The 23,894-nt window shown below is 38.9% G+C and overlaps 3 protein-coding genes across 3 annotated transcripts; 2 read left to right on the top strand and 1 right to left on the bottom strand.

Moving 5' to 3' along the window:
* Nucleotides 1–1,906: 1,906 nt before the first annotated feature.
* Nucleotides 1,907–4,831, bottom strand: slc25a35 (solute carrier family 25 member 35). Its single transcript, XM_040150937.1, has 5 exons — nucleotides 4,395–4,831; nucleotides 4,189–4,254; nucleotides 3,959–4,111; nucleotides 2,396–2,530; nucleotides 1,907–2,183 (listed from the first exon to the last, which is right to left on the bottom strand). The coding sequence occupies exons 1-5, from the start codon at nucleotides 4,764–4,766 to the stop codon at nucleotides 2,013–2,015; spliced, it is 897 nt and encodes a 298-aa protein (XP_040006871.1). The 5' UTR covers nucleotides 4,767–4,831; the 3' UTR covers nucleotides 1,907–2,012.
* Nucleotides 4,832–10,829: 5,998 nt separating this feature from the next.
* Nucleotides 10,830–14,738, top strand: grk1b (G protein-coupled receptor kinase 1 b). Its single transcript, XM_040150712.1, has 7 exons — nucleotides 10,830–11,528; nucleotides 12,697–12,824; nucleotides 13,147–13,304; nucleotides 13,612–13,695; nucleotides 13,862–13,986; nucleotides 14,121–14,322; nucleotides 14,455–14,738. The coding sequence occupies exons 1-7, from the start codon at nucleotides 10,830–10,832 to the stop codon at nucleotides 14,736–14,738; spliced, it is 1,680 nt and encodes a 559-aa protein (XP_040006646.1).
* A 6,388-nt stretch (nucleotides 14,739–21,126) lies between these two features.
* Nucleotides 21,127–23,851, top strand: LOC120802334 (claudin-15-like). Its single transcript, XM_040150037.1, has 5 exons — nucleotides 21,127–21,343; nucleotides 22,475–22,639; nucleotides 23,336–23,417; nucleotides 23,554–23,664; nucleotides 23,752–23,851. The coding sequence occupies exons 1-5, from the start codon at nucleotides 21,127–21,129 to the stop codon at nucleotides 23,849–23,851; spliced, it is 675 nt and encodes a 224-aa protein (XP_040005971.1).
* Nucleotides 23,852–23,894: the final 43 nt, after the last annotated feature.

Below are 23,894 nucleotides of genomic sequence, written 5' to 3'. Positions count from 1 at the left end.
TCACAGTGAAACCTCTCAGTGATTCTGGTTACTTGAGGAAAAATCCATGACGAGCTGTAAAATGCAGTTTTATTGCAGTGTTTGAGGAGACATTGTGTAATCTAATCGTAATCTAATTTCACTGTATTTATTTATTTTTTGGGTTTGATTTTGTATTTTCATTGCACTTTATATTTTTTATTTAAGAAAAGCCAGTCCAAGCGTAAGCAATTAGCTCAGGCTATAGTGAAATGCTGTATGACAGTCTAGTCACTTATTACTGTAGGTTTATATATCTGTCCCTACAAAAAAAACATAAATAAATAATTTTGACAATGAAGATGCCCTGAATAGTATTTGTACACACGTCAGTACGCTGGTCTCAGGTCAGAATGATGGATATGTGCAATATTCACTAATACATATACTGAAGGCAACTGTAGAATGAAATAAGCAATAATGGAGCACAATTTAAAAGTTTCAAACTATTAATGTGCAGAAAATCTGTGGAGTTAGTCTAATCAAGCAGATGCCGAGAGCAACTTTGCTACGTGTTAACATGACATATTCTAATTTTTGCCTTTATAGCACGAAAGATTCATTTTTATTCTGGTTTAATCAATGACTAATGAAAACTGTACTATTTCAATCACTTAAATGGGAGTAGTCTCTTTTTAAAAAAGTCCCTTAGATATGTAATGAGTGTAACAGCTCATTTTTTTGAATATCACAACAGCCTAAGGTGCACGGCAAACATTCATTAAAAGTTAATTTGCCTGTTCTAGTAATTTCACTGGAATTTTGGTTTGCATGAAGTCCAAACTATGTCCTCAGTAGAGATTTTTCTTTCTTTTGTGGACACCGAAGAGCGAACTTCAGAGGGATTATTGACTGCTATAGATGCTGTCCTTCATGAATGGAAATCTTTGTCCTGGAGCTGCTTTTTAACAATTTTAAAAACAGTTTTTCCCTTTTTTCCATTTAAGGATGGCGAAATCACCATACTTCATACTGTCATATATATTCTGTATCAGTTTATTCCAGTGATTTTTTTAAACTATACCACGTTTACACCGAGTAGGAGTACTAGAAATTAAATTAAAGTTCTGTGGGTTTGAACAAATTTTGGTTCCATGACAAGAGTTTGTTCCAACTCAGTGATCAGCAGGTCATCTTTGTTTTTAACCACAATTGCTACCTTGAAGGCAACGTTGCTGACAGGAAATCACTCATCCACAGAATTCTTACTTCTGTTGCCACTCTGTGTCTCCTCCTGCTAGCACAAGGCTGTTGCAGGTTTGTGTTACCATCGCATTTTCATCAGTGCTACTTCTATACGCATGTCTGATGAGACTGTATCGCCATGCCAACATGTTTCCCTTTGAATATGCTAGCTTAGACTATTACCTATGTTAGCAAAGCTCGAAGCAGCTGCCACCTGGCCAATTTGTACCCATCATTCCATATTAGAGTTTATGTGCCACTGTTGTGGCTGTTGGCACAATCCATTCATTTACACAAACTGTGTGGGCCAGATCTGATGCTTTGTCCAGAAGGTACAAAGTTGTTCCCAGTGCAGACTGTTTTATACCTTTTGGAATGATGTAACCGAAAGGTTTAATAGCTATTAAAAGGCCATGATGTTTGGTGTATATACCCTGGTGGGCATACGGTATACTGTATATGAAGTTCATTGTGTTATTCTCTAAGCTCCTGTGTGGGTAGCACATATGTTACTAAAACTAACCCAAGCAAGAGCAGTTATGATATCTGTCAGACAGAACTGTTCAGAGATCTTGACTGCAGTTTTGACATTTTCACCTTCCTTTCTAGTGGACTTTGACCGTAATAATGTGTTTTCTTATTGGAGTGTAAAACATTATCTTTGCTCTTTCTCTTTCCCATTAAGAAAGGAGAGCCTTTCTGGTTTTACTTTCACCTCATAATAGTAAATTCAAGAAAGGAAGACTCATTTAGCCTATGCACTCAGAGCTTAATGAGTTACCCATTTCCAAGTCTCCTTGTCCCTGGTGCTATCTGAACTGGTGGTACAGTTTGCGCAGTTCATCCCAGAAGAACAAAGACAGAATGGTGTGTGGACCGAGCCGGAAATAAGAGGCTCCCAAGCCTTTGTAGAGTCCCGTCAAGCTCTCCTTCCTCAGCGTCTTGGAAAAGCAGTCAGCGAATCCTTTATAAAGCCGCCCCTTAAAGAGGAGAAAATGACAATCCGGTCAACTCAATGTCCTAGCTGGATGCGATGAGTGTTCGAGCTTCCCTTTGTGATCAGTTTCTGCCTACTGTATCTATTACAATCCTTAAAACAATACTGCACCCATTTAGCATTGCACATCTACAAGTTTTATTTTCATTAAAATCTTCAGAATTGTAAGTTCAACATATTGGTCTGTCTCCTCACCTTGCCCAGATGGTCCACGGGCTGGTTGTAGAGCCGTGTGCTCACCACGTCAAAAGGTGTCATAGCCAAAACCACCACCACGCTGCTGATCATGCCGGCGCTCAGGGCCACCAACCAGCTGTCCTTTGAGAAAACCTTGGGAAAAAGAAAAAAACAATGTTATGAGGCACCAACCTCAAAAAGGAAGACGGAGAACACACGCTCGGACAGCGAGTGAGGATTGACAGGATGTAGCACGCTTTTCGCTCCAGTGCAGTGATACTAGACCAGTATGTCATCATCAGGGTACCACCATGTGTGCCGCCATGTCTAATTTTAACTGGTCATCATCTCCCACATTCAGCGAAACAGAGGAATGGTTCTATTTTCAGTGCCTATGTCACACACACGCTCTCCAGTAGCTACAGGCAAAGCTGTTTGCTGTGCAAACCTGCTGTTTTACGACACAAAAGGATATAAGAGAAAGCTTTAGTTTGAAAAGAAGAGGAAATGTGTGTCGCGCTTTGTAAGAATAGTCATACAGCATTAAAACAATGAACAGACAACCCAGCAGCAGCAACACCCTTTACCTCTTTGAGGGTCTTTTAATTGCAGCTTATGCGAGAGGCAGTGGTAGTGTTGCCTGGGATGCTGGGAGGTGTGAACGGAGTCCACCTCCACCCTCACTCACCCACCAACCAGTTAAAACAGTTAAGAGGAAGTCTGGGAAGTGAAGTAAGTAGTCCAGGAAAATTGTACACACGGTTGTTGGGATTCTTTTCTGAACATTTCTGCTGGACAAATGAATACAACACTGTTCATTAAACAAATGGGGTTCTGGCATTTAGTATAAAAGTTCAATTTTTTGAACTAGGGCTGGATCAGCTGCCAGTTGCTCCCAGTGAACATGTGCACTAGTTGTGTAAGCCTCATTTTGCCAGGCAGGGGAGGCCATTGAAGGGTGTCGAATTTCTATTCCAAAAGAGTGCGATGCCTAGCTCTTTGTCAGTGCAACAATGACTGCTTTTGTAATCCGTACACAGCCACCGAATCCAATTTATCTCTTCTCAATCCGGCATCTCTGAATTTAGGGCTGTAACTAATGATTATTTTATGATCAATGAATCTAGTGATTATTTTCTCACATAATTGTTTAACTGAGGAAATCTAGGACAATATAGACTCTAGACCATATCTGCAAATAGTGAAAAAAATGCCCTTTGTAGTTTCCCCAGACTGCTTGTTTTATCAGACCAACAGTCCTAAACCCAAAGGTATTCAGTTTACTATCATATGAGACAAAAGCAGCAAATCTTAACGTTTTAGAAGCTCAAACCTGCTCATTTTTGGCATTTTTGCTTTGAATATAATTAGAGCCATAGCAGTCCTACCTCAGTTAAGCAATAAATAAAGTGATAAAAACCGTGATGTTTATTTTTGGACAGTGTGGTCATGCAAAAGACACGCATTCATGGTGTGATCCTGGGGAAACAAGATTCCTCCTGTCAGCCTGTTCCCAATCATCACCGCTGAATTTAGACGACTTGAATGTCAGGATCAAACCTCAGCGAGCCATATTCTGACCTGCAGGTCAATCACAAGCTCCTTGGAGGCGGAGAAGGTGGAGAGCTGAGCGGCTGACCCCACGCTGACCCTCGGTACAGCAGCACTGGAGCCCCTCCACAGTCCCAGAATGCCATGCTCCCTGTAGATGGCTGCCAGAGCGTGGACCATCCCCTGGCAGGAAGAGGAGGAACCCATGAGGAAACTGGTGATGCCTGCCACTCATATTCAAGACTGTGCTGTTACCTTACCTGGTGTTTATACTGATGTCCAACCGCAATAGAGGAGGTAGACTGACTCTGCAGATGAGTCTTCACCTGTCAGAAGAGGGAACCAGTGTTGACTTTTTCTCCACTGTTACATGTGACAGCTCACCTTGAAATGTCACAGCTCATGTAACAATACAAAGAAATATGAAGCCAAGCCTGCTCAGCCTAAACTTAACCCAGCTACTGACCAAGTATATGGGGCTGCCCATCACGGCCCCCACCACCCCAGCCACGGCACCTGCGAACGTGGTTTTGAGCGCGCTGACTCTTCCATTGGTGTGTATGTAACCGGCGGACTCAATGATGGCGTACGAGCCGAGTCTGACTCCATTCATAAAAAACTGATAAACCAGCCCGGGCGCCAGTCCTTTCTGTAAGCCGGCCAGTCCGTCCACCTTACCGATGGTGTAGAAAGCGTGGAACACGTTGCGATAGTAAACCTGGTAGGTGCCCCGGCTCTGGAGCTCTCCCTGCAGCTGCATTCGCGTTTTGACGACCTCAAGCGGGTTGGTGAACAGACACGCTCCGCAGGCCGCCGCTCCGCTCAGCACGAAATCCATCGCGACCGTCCGGAGGGAGGACAGATGTGGAGTTCAAGCCTGCTGCCAGTCCAACCTGTCCCTCATACCAGCGGCTCTCTGTTGAGCAGGATTTCCTCCTCCCACATGCAGTACAAACCCCACACACACACACACACACACACACACACACACACAACACACACAACACAGTGAGGTATACCAATGCGCAGACATGGGAGCATTTCACGAGCTCCTCGTAAACTCGTAATTCCGACAAACCACTTGGTAAATGTGAGTTGTCTGTTCATCCCCACAAATTGTGATGTTTTATTCAATAGATTCAAGGCAGAAACTAGTACAGGCTTGTAGTCAGTCCATTTCTTCTTATGTATATATTTTATAATTTTGTTATTATATTTGATTTGTAACAATTTTGAGTGGTATTGTTTTCCATTGTGGTTGTTGTCAGGACTATTTGTCTGTCTAATCTGTAATGCATCGAATTTGATTACCAACAGCACACCGACTAATAGCGATATTTCCCTTTCACCTCGTAACCAATAGCTAAAGAATTTCTAAGAAATTGTTAAACCTGCCAGAAAGAACCACGGCTTGCCCCGTAAATGTAACACACTAACTTCATTTAGCTAGAAACCTGTTATGACAGAGTGACGAATGCGAGTTTTTTCACGAAGGGAAATATATGAATGAATTTAACATCAAAATTGCACGTCAGATAAATATAATCATTCACATGGGGTAACTGAAAGAATAATGGCGATATTAAGTTTTTTTTTTAATATAATTTTAAAGCATTGGCCGCGCAGGTTATCCGTCCCCTGAACATCTCATCTTGGAGATCGGTACCACAGGCTCATGTTCTCAGCCAATGAGAACGGCTCTCTAACCCTGGATTTGTTAAGGGCGGTTCCGATGGATGGCTGGTTGAAAAATAAAAGAATGGGCGGCCATGTTGCCGCAGCATATCCAGTTCTTCTTATAGATCCAGGGATGGGACCGGTACGTCAGTGGGAGAGACTGGTTTCTATCCTCTTTTAGTGGACGGCAGGTTGTTCAATAAGGCTGTAATGCAGAGTTTCTCTTTCAACACTATTAACTATTAAATAATAATAACAATGATAACATGCTTTCATTTTCGCACAGTCAATTTATAAAAGCAAAATCTCACACGTTTTTCAATCTATCTCTATCTATCTATATCTATTTGACACACATTCATCAGTATTGCTATTAGGTAAATACTGGGTCAGCAGGGCAGATCAATTAGAGATTATTGTCTGAGGGACCACAGTGACTTCCAGTGCTGTTTTTAACCACATCTCTGTTTAATCATCTGAAGAGCAGTTACAGCTCAGCTCAGGATCACTGACAACTTGACAGCTCCAGTGTGTCTGCGAACGTAATGGGACTTTTACTTTACACCGAATTAACAGGAAAAGATTATACACTCGCCTTAAAAGCATAGTAAAAGACCAACACGTCATTATTTAGTGAAATCATTTGAGAATGATAAAATTGTAGCAGCACAATGGTGGAAGTACAAGTACAAGGGGATGATGTTTGATATTGATTTCTTTGCAGGTGATTAAGGTGTAGTGACACTATTTCTGGGATCTCAGCTTTTGACTTGTCAGATGAAGGGGCAGCAGTTAGATCTATGCAGGTATCAGTATCATTGAGCTACAGACTAATCTCCCTGTCTGGGTGGGTTTGTTCTTCGTCACTGAGCTGGATTAGACGAGAGAGTAAAATCTGTTTCGCCTCTGCCCTCTTTAAATAGGATTTATGCTCAGGGTCTTTTGAACAGCTCCAGCCTAAAGCACAGGACAGGAAAAGGGGCTTAAACAGGCCTGAATAGGACTACATTTTATGTTTTGGTTCAAAGGTTTCTTCTGCTGAGCCACCTGTTTGTTTGGTGTTGTCTTACCTTTGCTCAATCTGTTTTTCTTTCAAAATAAATGTGCCTTTCTATGCACAGAATATTGTACAATAGTCCTGTCTGGCCCAAAATCCTAATTTTCCTGACAGTTTCTGATGTTGGAACGTTTAGAACTTTGTTAGTTAATTGAAACTCAGTCAGGTGTGCATGTGGAGCAGATCATTTCTTTTACATGTTAAATGTGGAATCATTTTAAAGTAATGTGAACACTGATAGATTTATTTATCTACACCTGAGTGTAATCTTGAGGGGATTCTCTCTATATGACTGGAAATGCCTCAGGTAGGTGTGATTTTGGAAATGATGTTTCCACTTTGAAAAAAAACCTTCTTTCCATAGTTCTCCGTCACACCATTTAATTATTTTCTTTTTTAACTTTTTACAATCTGCACACATCAATACGTTCTACAGTATTTTACGATCACCTTGGCTCATCTCTCACAACAGAGTCTCGAATGTGCAAAACTCTTAATGCAACGAGCCAGACTGACTTGATAAATTCTTAAACTTAAACACAAGAGGCTGAATGTTCGTGCAAAATTAAAAACTCTTAATCACATGTTCAGTCCTCAGAATACAGACACCTTATATTAGCACACGTTTCTGTGCTTATTACTAAGTGCACAGATCACAATGAATCAGTGCAACATTTGTTTGTCAACGTTTTCCTCTCACTTTGACATGATTGTCATAACATGATTGGTATTGCAACATAATTACTTCACCACCATTCACTGCCATACATTTGAAATGTATGGGGAAAAAATTGAAAAAGAAATGCTATATTTCTTGCCTATTGACTACTGTCAGAATGTTGCCATGTATTGATCTTCTGTTACAGTAGTGTAAATGTTTGTTTACAGTAATGTTATCAGTGGTCAGTTTAATGTATTTAGATGATTTCACTTACCAGTGATTGAGATAAGTTTTAGTGTTTTGAATAAAAACAAAGTTTTTGTGGTTGATATGGCACAGACACACTAAACTGATGAAGAGAATTACAGTCGCAATCATGTCTTCTACCCTGTAAGAATGTAGGATTAACTTTGTTACATTTTGAAGCTAAAAATTAAGAGTACATCATTCTGAGTTGAGTGTTACACAGACCGAAACTCTGTTGCAAATAAGGATCTGTAAAATACCGCAAATGACTTCCTAGGAGACTCAGTATGTGTTAGTCTGCCTGTGCAAACCACAGCATGGCAGTGCAGCAGCCTTTGCATATTGGCTTCTGTGAATTTCCCCTTCTTTTCCACACATAATTTCATTGCCTATTTCCAGCAGCTAATTGCTAATGCAAGCATCTTTGTGTTTGTCATTACAAACACCACCTTAAACAGGTGCTCTGGTATAGTTTGGTCGCTGTTTGGCACCGTTTCCTTCCTCTTTAGCTACATAATCTAAATCCCTCTTCTCCCTTTCCTTAACCACCCACTAAACCCTCTCACCTGAAATGTACCCACATAATTTCTTTCTCCTTTGCTCGTGCACGTATGAATACTTTTGTAAAGTTCTGGATTCACATGCAACATCCACGATGAATGTAAACGGTATTTTCTCATACATTTAAGCTCATACAGACGTGCAACAGTTCAAAGATCATGTTACCACTTGTGATAGCAGCGTTGTGCTCTTAGACACCTACGGGAGATAATCCACTTTCAATGTGCAGCCTGCTTCTGAACTGGACTGTCAGTCAACAGACTGTGTGGCAAAAACAAAGTCAAAATTGTGGTGATTTTACTTTGCCGTGTATCTCAGCCTTCGTTATTGCTCATCGGTATGATTCGAAACATAGCAGCTTGGACAAGGAAAATAGGAAAAATATCAATTAAGAATATTATTAATTAAGAGTCAACGTTCATATTTTTTGCCCTTCTTTATATGAAATGTGCTGTCCTTGAAATGAAAAGCATGAATTCTGTATTTAACAGTTAAATGAACTAGTTAGAACAGGAGTCCTCATCAGTAATCACTGCTGCTGCTGAGTTACACTAATAGCTTCTGCCAAGTTGCTCCCTCCAGTAATGTCAGGGTGTAATCCTCACCAGCCAATAAACCACCAAGTAGGATTTCAGGTGCAGAGTAAACCTCGACCTGAAGCCCCAACCTTTCCAACACACCCTGGACACAACCTTTCAAAGACTGAGCGGAGAGAGACGATTCCTATTTGTTCTGGCTGATGGAAGAAAAGGGAGCAAAGAAGAGAAGAAAATATATGTTGGATATTACCAAGCTGGATTTAATTTATTGCATTTAAGTCCTCATTTGACTGCCTGCTACAGCAAAGAAAGTAAGGTGAGTGCTGTTACGTCACTATTTATTATACTGTAAATGGTATCAAAAATACTGTCTTTTTAAGTAGAACGTACTTTGGAGCCTGCTGACATCATTTATTGCTTTTACTATAAAATCTTACATTAAATATTCCCTCAATCAAGATCAAATCATATAAAGGTGGCTTGCTTTTTATATTGTAAAAGCTCCACTTAAGTCCACAAGGACCAACAAAAACATTTTATACGTGATGAGATCATCACTTTTGTTTGAGACTTCCACCTATTTAAACACATTTAAGAGCATTTCTAAAAATGTAGGTTGATTTACAATGAGGTCAATCATCTATTTGTTCTATTTGCATCTATCTGGTATCAAGAGTCAGTGTTAATTGGATTATGCAGAGTCGGGAAAGATCCTACACAGCCAACAGTATCACTTTCGGTACCAGATGTACCAAGTCAAGAGAGAGCAGCTTATACAAATGAAATTCACACCCAGAAAGACTTAAAACACTTTATGTTTCTTGTCCCATTTTGTTGCAGGGAGGTGTATTTTTCAACATAAATGCCATGATCTGCACATGAAGGGCCCAACATGCATTATGAGATCATATTGAGATATTCCAGTAGAGATGTAGTGGTTATGTTTTTAACACTCTTATACTTCCATATTTTGGTTTCAGTCCTTCAGGGTTAACAAGCATAAGTTTCTTTCTAAAAGTCCCTTTTCTTTCACCATTGCTCAATAATATGAAGAGAAATCTAATACAAAAGATGACGAGAATTCCCCAGACAGTAGGTCAAATAAATTACGACATTTCTTCTGTCTACAGTATATGATCAAAAAGGGAACTCGACCGTTAGTAGTTTGTAACATCGGGGAGTTGATGTGCAGAATGGAAAAGACAGAAGGGAACCAGGCTGAGGAAGCGAAAAAAAAATTGGGCTCCCCAGTTTGAGGCAATGCTCTCCTTCCTGGGCTTTCAGCTACCCAAATCCTTTACCTTTCATGAGAGTGCACACATGCAAGTACACACAAGCCTAATTTCATGCTCTGCCTGTGGCTTCTGAAATAAAAAGCCCTCTTCAGCAACTTTTGTCTTTTGAACAGCAGAGTGCAGCATATCACAACGTTCTTCTTTCTTCACCTTTAATATTTTGTATCTAGTATCTAGAAAAAGTTATTATGCAATCATTATCACTCTCTCAACCAGTAAGTGCACAGAGAAAGGCTCTGTACATGAGGCACACCCAAGGAAACTAGTAGACTGACAAAGCACATGATCAAACAAAATAACCCGTGGAATGCACCCAATATTGATGAATGATTACATACACTATAATAACATGAGAATAACACCATATTCAAGTATAACAAGAAAAGAAAATCAATCAGCCTCTTTCAGTCTATGGCATTTTGGACAAAGAGTAATTGAATGTGTTTTAACTGTGAAAGACAATAAAAGAAAAATCCGAGTAAAGACATTAAGGATACAATGTGATGACAGATTTAATGAAAATGCATCCCCAAAAGATGAAAATGTAAAGACTGCTATCATCAGATCTTCTGGTAAAGAGTCTCATTGGCCATAATGACTGAAGAGGTTCCTTTAAAAACCCATTATGAATTTTCATCAGAACAAAAACTCATAGACTGTACAGTGAATATTATAGGAGTTCCAGTCCTGGTGTTATGGACTTGATGAAGCTTTATGGCCCTCATAATATGGAAATAGAAGGAAATTAGAAGCGGTAACTAGCACAACAAATGATGGTTACATTGTAAAACCAACTGCTGGAAGCAAACTGGAGAATTTTTTCTTTTTTCTCGGTTTTGTGTGTGCCACAGACACAGGTGCAGCCATGGACATTGGTGGTTTGGAGACAGTGGTGGCAAACTCTGCCTATGTGTCCGCCCGTGGCAGCGTGGACGGAGCTGCGGCAGTCTCCATGCGTGATAAGAAGATGCGTGCCAGGCTGAAACTCCCTCACATCAGAGATTGTGAACACATGAAGGCAACTATAGACACAACCTTTGACAGCATGTGTGTCAAACAACCCATCGGCAAGCGTCTGTTCCAACAGTTTCTGGAGAGCGACGCAACACATAAAAATGCTGGAGACCTGTGGAAAGACATGGAAGACTACAACATATGCCAAGAGAAGGAAAGAGCGCAGAAGGCCCAAAAAATAGTCAATAAGTACTATGAGTCTGCTTCAAAGAATTTTTGCAGCTTCCTGGAGGAGAAGGCCATCAGTCAAGTTAAGGAAGACTTCAAGAACATCCATGGTGACCTGTTTAAAGAGAGCGAGAAGCAGCTGCTCAAACACCTTGAGAAGAAGGCCATAGGTGGCTTCAAGAACAGCATGTACTTCCTGCGTTATGTTCAGTTCAAATGGTTGGAGAGCCAGCCTGTTGATGAGGAGTGGTTCATGGACTTCAGGGTCCTGGGTAAAGGTGGCTTTGGGGAAGTGTTTGCTTGCCAGGCTAAGGCAACAGGCAAAATGTATGCCAACAAGAAGCTGGAGAAAAAGAGGCTGAAAAAACGCAAAGGCTACGAGGTAAAGCACTCATGAAGCATCTAATGTCCTACCCACAGCCATTCATAGTGTCAAACAAAAGGGTTATAACACAAAGTGAGCTCCTTCTACTGGCAACCTCATAATGACCCACAGTAGGAAATAAGAAAGAAAGACTGTCAGAGAATATGCCCCACGGAACGCAGAGGTTTCGTTTTTATCACAACAGCTCAATGCAAAGAAGCTTGTGACTCTCTTAAAGACCTCAAAAAGCAGCTTGGGGCCACACACAGAGGCAGTTCACTAAAATGAAGCCCACTGTTTTTAAAAGCATCAGTGGATGATGAACTTGTAATTGTTGAGGTATAAATACTAGTACAGTTATGTGGGCCTTGCCACAGGGACAATTATAAACTTAAGGATCAGTGGCAGTAACCTACTACAGTCAGTCTTACTTCATACCATTATACATTATGATGAACAGTATATACACTAAACACAGAAAGACAGTGTTTATAGAAAAAACAAAGTCATGCCAGAAGTTCTTAAGATCGTCCACTCAATTAAACAAGCTACAGTCTGTGTAAGACCTTGCACACCTAAACAGGTGTTAAGGCTGATGAATAGACCTATTTCCTATAGCACCAATGGAACTAATAACATTAATGAATGCTCATTTCCATCTTAAAGTACCACCAGGGGCTATCATGTGTCATGGGGAACCAACAGTATGCAGGTTTTCAAACTGACCGTAAACTCCAACTGATTAACGTCACCTGCTGAGGTGACAGGCTGGAAAGAAAACCGGCAGACTGAGGCTCATCATGGCACTTAGTTTGCCACTCCTTGAGTATGCCACGCCAGAGAGTGAGCATTCAAAACACCAGGCTCTTAGAAATGCACACCTTAACCCCTAACACCTAAGTTAAAGACGACCGCTATGAATAAAATTATGTTGCTGCTGCACTTTTCCTACTTTGACATGTCAAAATGTCTGATGTCAAAAAGGGCTACATCAGGGCCATAGATCTGTCACTAATGGGAGGACCTGTGTTTGACTAGTCAGAAGAATAAGGGTACTCAGAAGAGCTCCTATCAGGTGAAATACCAGCATGTCTGTACAGTAGGTTTGCAAAGGGCTTTTATTTTTGACATTGTACATTCCTGGTTCTGTTGGACTAATCATCTTCCGATGATTTTTTCTGTTTAGGGAGCAATTGTGGAGAAGCGCATCCTTGCAAAAGTACACAGTCGCTTCATCGTGACACTGGCTTACGCTTTCCAGACCAAGACAGACCTCTGCCTCGTTATGACCATCATGAACGGTGGAGACCTCAGGTGCTCTAAACACCAAATACAGCTTTACACACAGTGAAATCGATGGAATGACCTGAACACTATGCCTTTAAAACACAAACATGTTACATACGGCTTTCTGTATTTAACAACATGGGAATAGTATTTTACCCTTCTCATCTCTACTAATCAGCCTAGGGTAGATAAACGTCACAGCTAATATACAGAGTAAGCTCTCAGGTTGGTCATGCTGTAAGTCAGAGAATAACTTGAGGAGTCCTGAGTAGCTTCTCTTCTCTCCTCTACTTGTCTTGCTACCACAGAGGCCTCAGATAACACAATTACATCCTCCCCGCTCTCACAGGTTTCATATGTATAATGTGGATGAAAAAAATCCTGGTTTCAATGAGAAGAGAGCATGTTTCTATACAGCTCAGATCATCTGTGGGCTGGAGCACCTTCATCAGCACAGGATCATCTACAGGGACCTGAAACCAGAGAACGTACTGCTGGATGATGCAGGTGAGCCATTTCCTCCTCATCATTTTACGCAGCTGCAGTCTCTGGGGCCTTATCACAAAGCAAGATTGGTGGGTTAACCAGCCAACTTCGGCTTGACCTATGACGCTGGCTCACTTCTAACCAGAGTAAATCACCGTGGTAACCTGTTTTGCACTCATATTCCATGAGTGCAGTTCAGGGGAAAAGGAGGGAAACATTTTAAAAACAGAAAAAATATATTTTATGAAAATTAACCCAGTCAGACAGACCTTATTAAGCATTATTCAGTCATTCTATTAATGCCACTAATCAAAGTCTTGTCACTCAGGACACGTCCGCCTGTCAGATTTGGGTCTGGCTGTTGAACTTCCACCAGGAAAAGACAAAACTACTGGATATGCTGGGACTCCAGGTAAGTGAACGAATCCAATAATTAAAATACTGGATTTGATCCAGGGCAGAGGAGATGCTATGATCCAGGTCAATGTTTCTGTGAAAAAAATCATCTGTACCAATATGTCGACCATGTTTTTCTAAGCAGTCTATTGTGTGTGAAATCATTTTATTGATAAATATAGGTTTCATGGCTCCAGAGCTGCTCCAGAAGAAGGAGTATGACTACACAGTGGACTATTTTACTCTGGGAGTCACCCTGTATGAGATGATTGCTGCTAAAGGGCCCTTTAGAGTACGGGGAGAGAAGGTACCAAACATATGTAGAACAGAATCAGGTGACTTTTATGGGCAAAAATATCCTCAGTTCTTCTCTTGGCTGTTGTCCACTGCCAATTCTCTGTGGCAAAATCATATATACAAAATGTTTGTATCTTTTTTCAGGTCGAGAATGAAGAGGTAGCTCGCAGAATCCTGAACGATCCAGTTTCATATACACCTAACTTTAGCAAAGAGTGCAAGGATTTTTGTGAAGGCCTGATGGCAAAAGACCCAGCGCAACGTCTCGGGTTCAAAAATAATGATTGCACAGAGCTCAAGAATCAGCCCTTCCTCAAAGAGATTAACTGGGGCCGTCTGGAAGCAGGTGGGGACTAAAGAGGGAATTCCAAGCCTTACGAAACTCCAGATATGGATGGGACAAAAGGGGGCAAAATGTAAAAATAACAGGTACTCCTCATACTCTAATTTGTTTATGTCGTCTCTGTTTCATCTGAAGGCATGCTACCTCCACCGTTTGTCCCCGATCCAAGAATGGTCTATGCCAAAGATATCGACGATGTGGGTGCCTTCAGCACAATCAAAGGTTTGGTCCTGGATAACAAGGACAACGAGTTCTACAATGACTTTGCTTCTGGCAACGTCCCAATCCCCTGGCAGGAGGAGATGATTGAGACAGGTGTGTTTGGGGAGCTGAATATCTGGGGAGAGGGCGGCAAGCTGCCAAATGACCTCGACCCAAACTACGTGGCAGCCAAAGGTGGGGGATGTGTGCTGCTTTGAGTTAGAGCAACAGATGGCAACAGAGCAGAGGAAGGAATATCTATTGCAATTTAACTACTAAAAATTTAAATGACAATATGTTGTAATTAAATACTAATACTAAATTTAGTATGTGCTCAATTGGTGCTATTTACTCCTGTGTATACATCATATATATATATATATATATATATATGTAATATTTATAGTATATTTACTGTAAAAGAGGCAGCATTGTGAAATATTACACAGTTTAAATATTATGTAACACTATAAATACAGTTTCACTAATAACTGACTTATTTTCTTTTGGTAAATACAGACAAATTGAATAAAAACTATTTTGTATAGAAAGCACATGCAATGTTTATCTAACATAAATGATTCGGATCAAAGTGAAGCCGCTATTTTGTCATTGTAATGTTATGTAATTACTCTTTCTTTATTTGTTATTTAACGAATAACCTTTAGATTATTATTAGGGCAAACACTGTAGATATACGAGTTAAAAGCAATTAATAAAATTTTGCAAAGCACAAATGTATGTGTTGGTTCTCCTTTCTGTGGCTTTACTGGCCACATCGGTGTGTTTGTATTAGGCTCTCAACAAACAGAAAAGACAAAAAAAGAAAACAGAAGAAAAATTAAAATAATAAATTGTACTTGTCATAAATTGCAAAAGGTAGGATAGTCTTAACTGAGAAAAACTGAGTAAGACTATGCTGGTTGAAAAAAGAATGACAAAGATGTTGAAATTTAAAAAACTATATTTGAAAATTTTAAAACATTTTTGCCAAGACCCTATAAATGTTACTTGTAACTGTATTCTCTGATTTTGAACTCTCAATATTGTATCCATTAATGTGTATTTGAATTGTGCTTGTGTGTCTTGTGTTATACATGTTTTCTTGTTCCCAGCTCCGTCTTAAAAAAACAGATACTGATCTCAGTTAGACTCAGTTATCTGTTTACATCAATTATTGATCCATAACCTACTCTGACGATATGAAAATTTGAAAATGACCTCGAGCAAACTTGACAATGAATTCAAGTTCCAGCAAAAATCAAAGTTTTTATTATCATGCTAGGTTGAAACTGTAACTTTATAAATGCATAAACCAGCCTGCATATCAAACCACGGTAAAACCACATTTTCTATATCATATACAAAACTGACGTGATGTAACAATACTACAAATTTCTGTTTTGGTCAAATAATAACTGAAATCAAAACCACACCTGTTTAAGGTTAGAATAACTTGTTAAACAATGGCACATTGTTGATCTGACCTTAAAAATGAATTGTAAAGTAACATTAAGAACAATCCAGCAGTAAAAGTGAATGTAACATCATATTCAAATGTCTCCCAGATAAATTCAACTTTGAATCTGAAGAATGACCATTGTACTTAAACATAATGGCACAAAATCCAAAAATAGTTATGCTCCAACCACTGGGAGTAGACCTTATTTTCATCTTCAAAGTTTCTGCTAAAAGATGCTGGACATCAGTCATCACATTCATAGTATCTGTGACTTCAAAATGTATCCTACTGATGTGAAGGCAGCAACATTTTCAATGGAGAAACTGAATTATAAACAAATTAATTGTGACCCCCCTATTTTACTCTGTTGTATCAAGAGAGTTAGACATTTACTTTGAAATGTCTAATCTAGAGCCAAATAGCCAGTGCTTGGTTTTTGATGGAGAATTTACATCACAAAATAGTTTAATGTGTGGTAACAAGCCAATATTTGCTAATTTAGCAGTACAGCCGAGGCTGATGGGAACATCAGTTTGTAGGTATTAGGTCATACATCAAAGTACAGGACAAATTTAAATTTTTGACCTCTTGGTGCACTAGATGGAAAGTTAAGAGTTCACTAAAGTTATCACAATTCATCCTGAGGGAGACATGGATATCTGTAGGAAGTATAATGACAATCCATCCAATAGTTGTTGCAAACAAGAGCACCGGAGTTATTATTCATCCTCAGAGGACCATGTATGTCTGTACAAAATTTCATGAGAATCCAAAACTGTCATCCACAGAACCATACCGCTAGTAAATATCTTGTAAATCACATGAAATGCTGCATTACACAAGCCCGGCAACTACGTAATGGTCTGCCATGCAAAGAAATGATTTTTCAAGCTTCTCTGTGTACATGTGTGTCGTTGAGAGAGAGTGACGGACACACAGACACAGACAGCTGTGATCTTAGCTATCGTGCGTATTGAATAATAAGACCAGGCACTGAAGCAGTGACCTCACCGAAACTCTGTCACATACAGCAAACAAATACTGATTGTTCAAAGTTATACAAAGATCACATTATTTAAACAGCTTTTATTGAAAGCACATTACTGAACCCACACATGAATCCGAATCTAAATTTAGCTCAGTGGAGATTTGCACTAAGGTTTGTTTGATTATTTTTAAATTATTAGAGTCATCAACAACCAAGACTCTTTCTGTTACTGATCATTATCATTTTTGTACCTAACCGCAGGTATTGTTGCTGACGTTGTGCAGCATCGTGAGTACGTGGTCAATCGCTTCACTGCTGCTGCTGCTCTTATAGTCACATAGAAGAGGTCACATGAATAGATTTTAAGGATAGCTAAAGTAATTTCAGAAAAAAATAAAGTGAGTGTATTCGCTCTCTTTGTCACATACACATAAGTGATATAAAAAATTTTAAAAATTTTACTAGAGTATTCATGGGAACTTGAGTGTTCACCTGCAAACACTGACCTACTAATTAAGGCAGATTAACCATAATAATAATAATAATAATAATACCTCACATTTTTCTGTCGAATGGGACAAAATGCAACTTTTTCAAGATCCAACCCCTCTGTGAAAATGTACCACATATTTATGACCAGGTAATACACAGTAGATTAACACATCAAATGTTAAAAATGTTATACCAAATTATAATAATAATTCTTTAAAGAGGGTCCTCTGAACAGTCAGCTACAACTAGTTTGCTCATGAATTGACTTGATATTTAGAAATGAATCACTGAAAAATTGAACATTATTGTAATCACAATAAAAACATGTATTTGCTCTTTGTTAAGTAGATGATGTGTCTAAAATCAGTTCCTAACGGACCTTAATGCCAGTGTTGTCTCTTGGCCACAGCCAGTGTCAGAGGATGAAAACCAAAAGCCACTTCAGGTTTGTTTTAAGTGAACTTTCCCTTTAAGCAGGGAGGTCAACGCGGACACAACTGAATAAATATTTCAGCTGACTGAGGGAAGGGCAAGGAAATAAAATATTAACAGACAAAAGATTATGAGTTAAAGCCTCATTATCTGTTCAATACTGTAAGTATATGACAGTACTTTGAACTGTGTCTCTGATTACCTGTTAGCAAAAGAGAATTCACATTTGATAAGATACAGACTGTAAATTATGAGTTTGAGGTTTCATCTAAACAAAGAATTGCTTGAGCAAACAAAGTATAAACATCTTTGCTTTTAAAAGTCATCCCCACTGAGTACTGAGCAGGTTTATGCAGTAGTCTAAAAGTGTAAATATAAAATTGTACTGTATGTACATCGGTACACTTTTGCACACTTCCATATGTTCTCTAATGTATACAGACCACCAATTAATAATAAGGGTGTGCTAGAACAACCTGGCCTTTGTCCAGCTTCTTTTAGTTGACACCACTGTACTATGTAAACACAATTCAAAAGGACATCATTGTTAAATCTATACAAAAAAAATGTATTTACAAAGAGCAAGAATTTCAACGCATCTTTTGTGCCGTTGAAGACTCGTTAATGCTTAACCAGTACTAAAATAGACACTTTCTGCCTTCAATAAATCACCCACCAACCACTTTTTTCCCAGCTTTCAGTGACTGCTCTGCCCTCTTTTCAGTATTTCCCCATAAGTATTTGCTCACTCAACTTGAAATCACCTCTCAAAAATCAGAAGCTACCAGTTCCTCAAAAAGGGACACGGGCAGGAGGACAAGTTGATGTGCGCAACCAAAAAAGGATACACACAGAGCACACCTGCAGTGAGACATGAATATCACTTCAATAAGTCATTTCCGAATTATTCACCACACCATTAAATCTGATTGACTTATTTCATCCTGCCTGTAGTTACAGTTTGCAATTATCACTACAGTGCTCTTGAGAGGCTTCTTAAAACACTACTACTACTATTACAAAAAAGTGAATTTCTATGTTAACTGTCTCCTGCAGAAGCTTCAAAAGCAAGTCAAAGCAATCAGTGCCAAATGACTCCAGCCCTTTAAACTTTTTGGCTCATGAATTTAATACTGTGTTTTACCAGTGATTATCTCTACCTCCACGGCCAATCAAAAGAGAGAAAAAAACCTCATTGTATACCTATATTTTTATGGTAATGTGCCAGGCACGTGAAATGTCATCAATTTTGGGCGGGAATAGCAGACTTATAATGTAGCTACAGCCAACAAATCAATGTTCAAATTAGTCCAGGTTTGAGTGCATGAGGAAAAAAATCCTGACTCAGTTCTCACACTCCCAAAATGAATATCAGATACAGAAGCTGTGAATAGAGCTCCTGACAGAGGCAATATCTATTCAGTTTTGCTAATTATTAATAGAAAGCTAGCTTCAAGATGAAAGAATTCATCGAGGTTATAGCACTTTTTCTAGGTTTTGTAGGCTGGGTATTGATTTTTATATCACTAGAAGATCAGTATTGGAAAGAATCTACTACAGATGGCAGCGTAATTACGACCTCCACAATCTATGAAAACCTATGGATGTCTTGTGCTAGTGATTCAACGGGGATCTATAACTGTCGTGACTTTCCATCCCTTTTTGCGCTCCCAGGTACGTAAAAGTAGAAGAATTAATTGTCTAATGGCGTATTTATGATCCTAAAGTTATACATTACAGGATCCTAGAGAAGTCACTTAATTCAAATCTGCTCTTAAAAAAAAAAAAAAAATGTGACTGTTAGTGGTAATTATTAACAAATTGCTTGGGCTTCTATTGATATTTTTCACATTATTATGTAGTCTTTCTGTTTTTCTCTGATTAATGCATACTCAGCTGTGTGTAATAGCTGAGTATGCATTTTATAATCTGTATTGTCGTACTGAGAGAAATGCACCTTTATATTCTTTGACTGATTAAGGCACGTGGTTTTCTTCTTTGAAATTCCAAATTATTAGATAACCCATTAAGATAGACCATTCTTAACAAAAAACACACATATATATATATATATATATATATACACGATATTTCAATACGTATTAGTAGTTCTGTAATCTACAGGATTTTGACAAAATGCAGCAGCTGTGAAATCCAGTACAATAGCTCTGTAAAATTTGTGAAGCTTTTATCGTTTATTTTTGTTGAGGCTGTATAAGAGTTGAATCTACAATTCTTCTAAAGATATAGATTGTAGTGGATTAGATTATATTTTTAGGTGCACAGTCTCGATTAAAAAAGAAAAAACTCAGAAACCTTGCGAACATTATGATAGAGCTATAAGATTATCACTAAATTGTACAGATGAGACTGTACACCTAAAGCTATATTGTAATTCAGCACAGCACCATTACAAACTACTGTATGAGTTCATAAATGTCCATAAATTTGACATTGGGCGGACTTAAAGTAGCTCAAACAAACTTTTTGCTTATTTATTTATTTAGTTAGTTCTGAAGTCTAAACCATGTGGTCTAGTGTAAAGTTTTAGGTCATGTGTTTTTTGTCTGGTGACCAAAAGGCTGCAGTGGTACTTCATCACCATGGTGATAAAAGCCAGACAATGAACAGATTTACATTTGTTAACAAATGAAGACAAGTCTTTTGGGCTCAGTTGTCAGATAGGCAGGTTTATCGGTCGGGCAGTAAATCTGGTCATCTTCAGGTCAGTATGTAGTGATGCACCCTCACCCCTCAGTGCCTTCAACTTTCCTATCATCCCCTAGACACAGGGTGAAGTGATAGGCCAAAACGGGACTTGAATCCCCATCAATAACACTTTGATATTATTGACATAGTGTTCAAAAGAAAATGCCAAAAGGTGACAAATAGCATTAAGTCTATAGACGTTAGTAAGCCGATTTGAAGGCTGGACTTCACCTCTCTGTTACCCTTTAGGTTGGGTAAACATTTGGAGCCTTTGAAAAGGTTCAATAGACTTGAGAATAATAGGGGAAATCATAAGTGGGCTATTTGGAATCAATCATTGATTTGTAGTTTTCTGTAGCATCTTAGCTCGGGGGTTGCAGGGAACTGGTCTGGCACACTGAGACTGTGGGGCCAACAAAACCGCACGTTTGGGCAAGAAGATAGCTTCGAGAGTCAACATTTGAATAAAGTGTTTCTGTCTTTGGATAACTCGACACGGGTTGGAGAGAAGAAACAAGGAAATATGAATGCGATAGTGGAAGCTTTTGCCTTCTTCCTGGGCTTTCTGGGCTGGCTGATGGTTGGGGTTGCCCTTCCTAATCGATACTGGAGGGTTTCTACAGTGGACGGTAACGTTATCACCACATCAACCATCTATGAAAACCTATGGATGTCCTGTGCAACTGACTCTACAGGAGTTCACAACTGCCGGGATTTTCCATCTTTGCTCGCACTTAATGGTATGTGGCCAACACAGCAATTGTTTTATTAGTATTGACGACTACTTATCAGGCTTAAATACCAATCCACCCACTGAAGGAATGACTTTTTGAAGTCTGTAATGTAGCAAACAAGAAAGACTTTACTCTTCAAGCACCTTAGTATAAACGTTGTGTAGGGAAAAACGCTTTTGTAACAGAGCATTTAAAAAACAAAAGAGCAAAAATATATTGTAGATCATTTCCAGTCTGTAAAGGAGTGACCATGTAATGTACAATAAAATAGTTTGAACTTGAAACATTAACTGTATCCAATCCAACAATAGAGAACTGGTTACTCTTTTTTGCTTGTTTTCTTCTACATCCACTTGATTTAAACGTGAACTTGGAGTAACTTTAAAAACTGTCAGGAGCTTTCTACTGCACTTGCTATAATCAGTATTAAATAGGGGTAATATAATTTAAGACATGATAAGAGAGGATAAGTGAGCACAACCACAGTGAACCCCGACGAAAATACATACTCATAAAATAATAAAACTTTAAACAGATTCTTAAGAACTAATATAAATTAAAGGGTTTTTCAACTAACAAAACTGCCTTTTAACTACTTGTTAACTACTTTGGCCACAACTACCTCTTTAGTTAGCACTGAAAATATATAATAAATATATAAATTTAAATATATTTACCCTGAAGATTTTTTCAAAATGATACAGCAGAAAAGTACAGTCTATCACATGAAACTCTAAACGCTTTCTTGGTATCAACCACAGTCAAATGGCAGACTTTCCTTTATCATATAGTAATTTTGGTGAATACTTCAAAAGTACTGCCATTGGATGCCCAGCCCCAGTCTTGGTGTTGAATTTTTTGTCAATCCCTCTCATCACAGGCAAAAATATACTCTCTCGTTCAAATGTACATTTAAATATTTCTGTTTTGATAAGATGGGAGATTGAAAGGGTTAACACATTAGTCAGAAATCAAGCCTATTTGCTCCCCTTTCAGTGAGAATCTTTTCACTGAAACTACAGAGTTTCTTACAACAGTGACATTTCAAATGCTTGCATTAAATTTAATGTTGTTTTAGGGAAACGCATTAGTTCCAGCAAGGTGCATTATTATATTTTTTTTTATGTCCACACACAGGGTACATTCAGGCTTCCCGGGCACTGATGATTGCTGCCATTGTGTTTGGGACGTTTGGGCTCGTGGCAACTCTTACAGGAATGCAGTGCTCAAAAATAGGAGGAGAAAACTACGTCCTGAAGGGGAGGATTGCTGCAATTGGAGGAGTTTTCTTTTTACTACAGGGTAAAGACATTAGGATGGATGTAACAGTTATGTAGCAAAAAAAAAAAAAAAAAAAAGCGCGAGAAAAGGTTTGGTCAGAGGCCATTTTCAAACAAGTTCCAGTGTGAAATGAAGAAAGGCCTTGGGTTTATGGTACTTTAAAATGACTTTAAAAATGAAGATGAAAATGGGCAGTCCCCGGACCCTATCTTAGAAGACCAAAAATATAGTCTCTACAAGTATTTTGACCCATGAGAAATTAGTGTAAAAAAAGAATCAAACCACATCTTTACACAGAACACCTAGAGAGGTAAACATGTCTGGTAATCCAAACTGTGTGTACAGAAGACAAGCTATCAGAGAATGGGTCACCAGTTCAAAAGGTTATCCCTACTCTAATGAACCTGCTGATAAACAAAAACCTACCTTTACCAAAGGTCTGTGGGTTGTTCGTATAGGTCAAACTATATAAAATACAAAAAGTGATGCAGCAAGAGGAGACAGGTAATCTCAAAAACAAAAGACAAAAACAGTCGGAGCCGGTGAGGTGCCGGAATACGCAGAATTTGACTGTTGTCAACAAGACCTATTTTCCACCCTTATTCAATATAGTTATGTAGCCTGTAGAATTGTAGAAAACATAATGAAAGTTTATTCAAATTAAAGTCCCACTTAAAAAACGGCCCAGCTGTCTAAACAATGTTTTGTGTTTTATAGGGATTTGCACCATGATTGCTATATCTTGGTATGCAGCTAATATCACACACGAGTTCTTTGACCAGCTTTTTCAAGGGATTAAGTAAGTCAATACAATCTGCATCAATAATTCATTGAGTTAAAATTAGTGGAACAAAATCTGAATGGCACAAAATTATGTTTACCATGGATTAAATGATAATACTTGGAAAAATATGTTAAATGTTCTTACATCACAGGTATGAGATTGGAGAGGGCCTGTATATTGGCTGGTCTTCAGCCATACTTGCCATTTGTGGAGGTTCATGCCTGATGTGTGCTTGCAAAGTCAAAACACCCAATGAAAAAATGTGAGTACCTGTTGCTGATATTAATCCACTGGGTATAGGAGAATTGGTTTATATTCTCCTAACTTCAACACGTCTTTTGTATTTTAGACCATATCCATTCCAACAATCTTCCAGAGGACAAGTGCTGTCGAGTATGGCAACGTCTCGGTCTGTGCCAAGCAACTACGGAAGAAATGCGTATGTCTGATTGTTATTGCATAGGAAAGAAAGCCAGTGAGTTGGATTAAATT

This window comes from Xiphias gladius, chromosome 17 (genome assembly GCF_016859285.1).
Source record: "Xiphias gladius isolate SHS-SW01 ecotype Sanya breed wild chromosome 17, ASM1685928v1, whole genome shotgun sequence".
NCBI lineage: Eukaryota > Metazoa > Chordata > Actinopteri > Istiophoriformes > Xiphiidae > Xiphias > Xiphias gladius.
The sequence above is the reverse complement of the archived record's forward strand: the minus strand, read 5'-3'. Positions and strand labels throughout refer to the sequence as shown.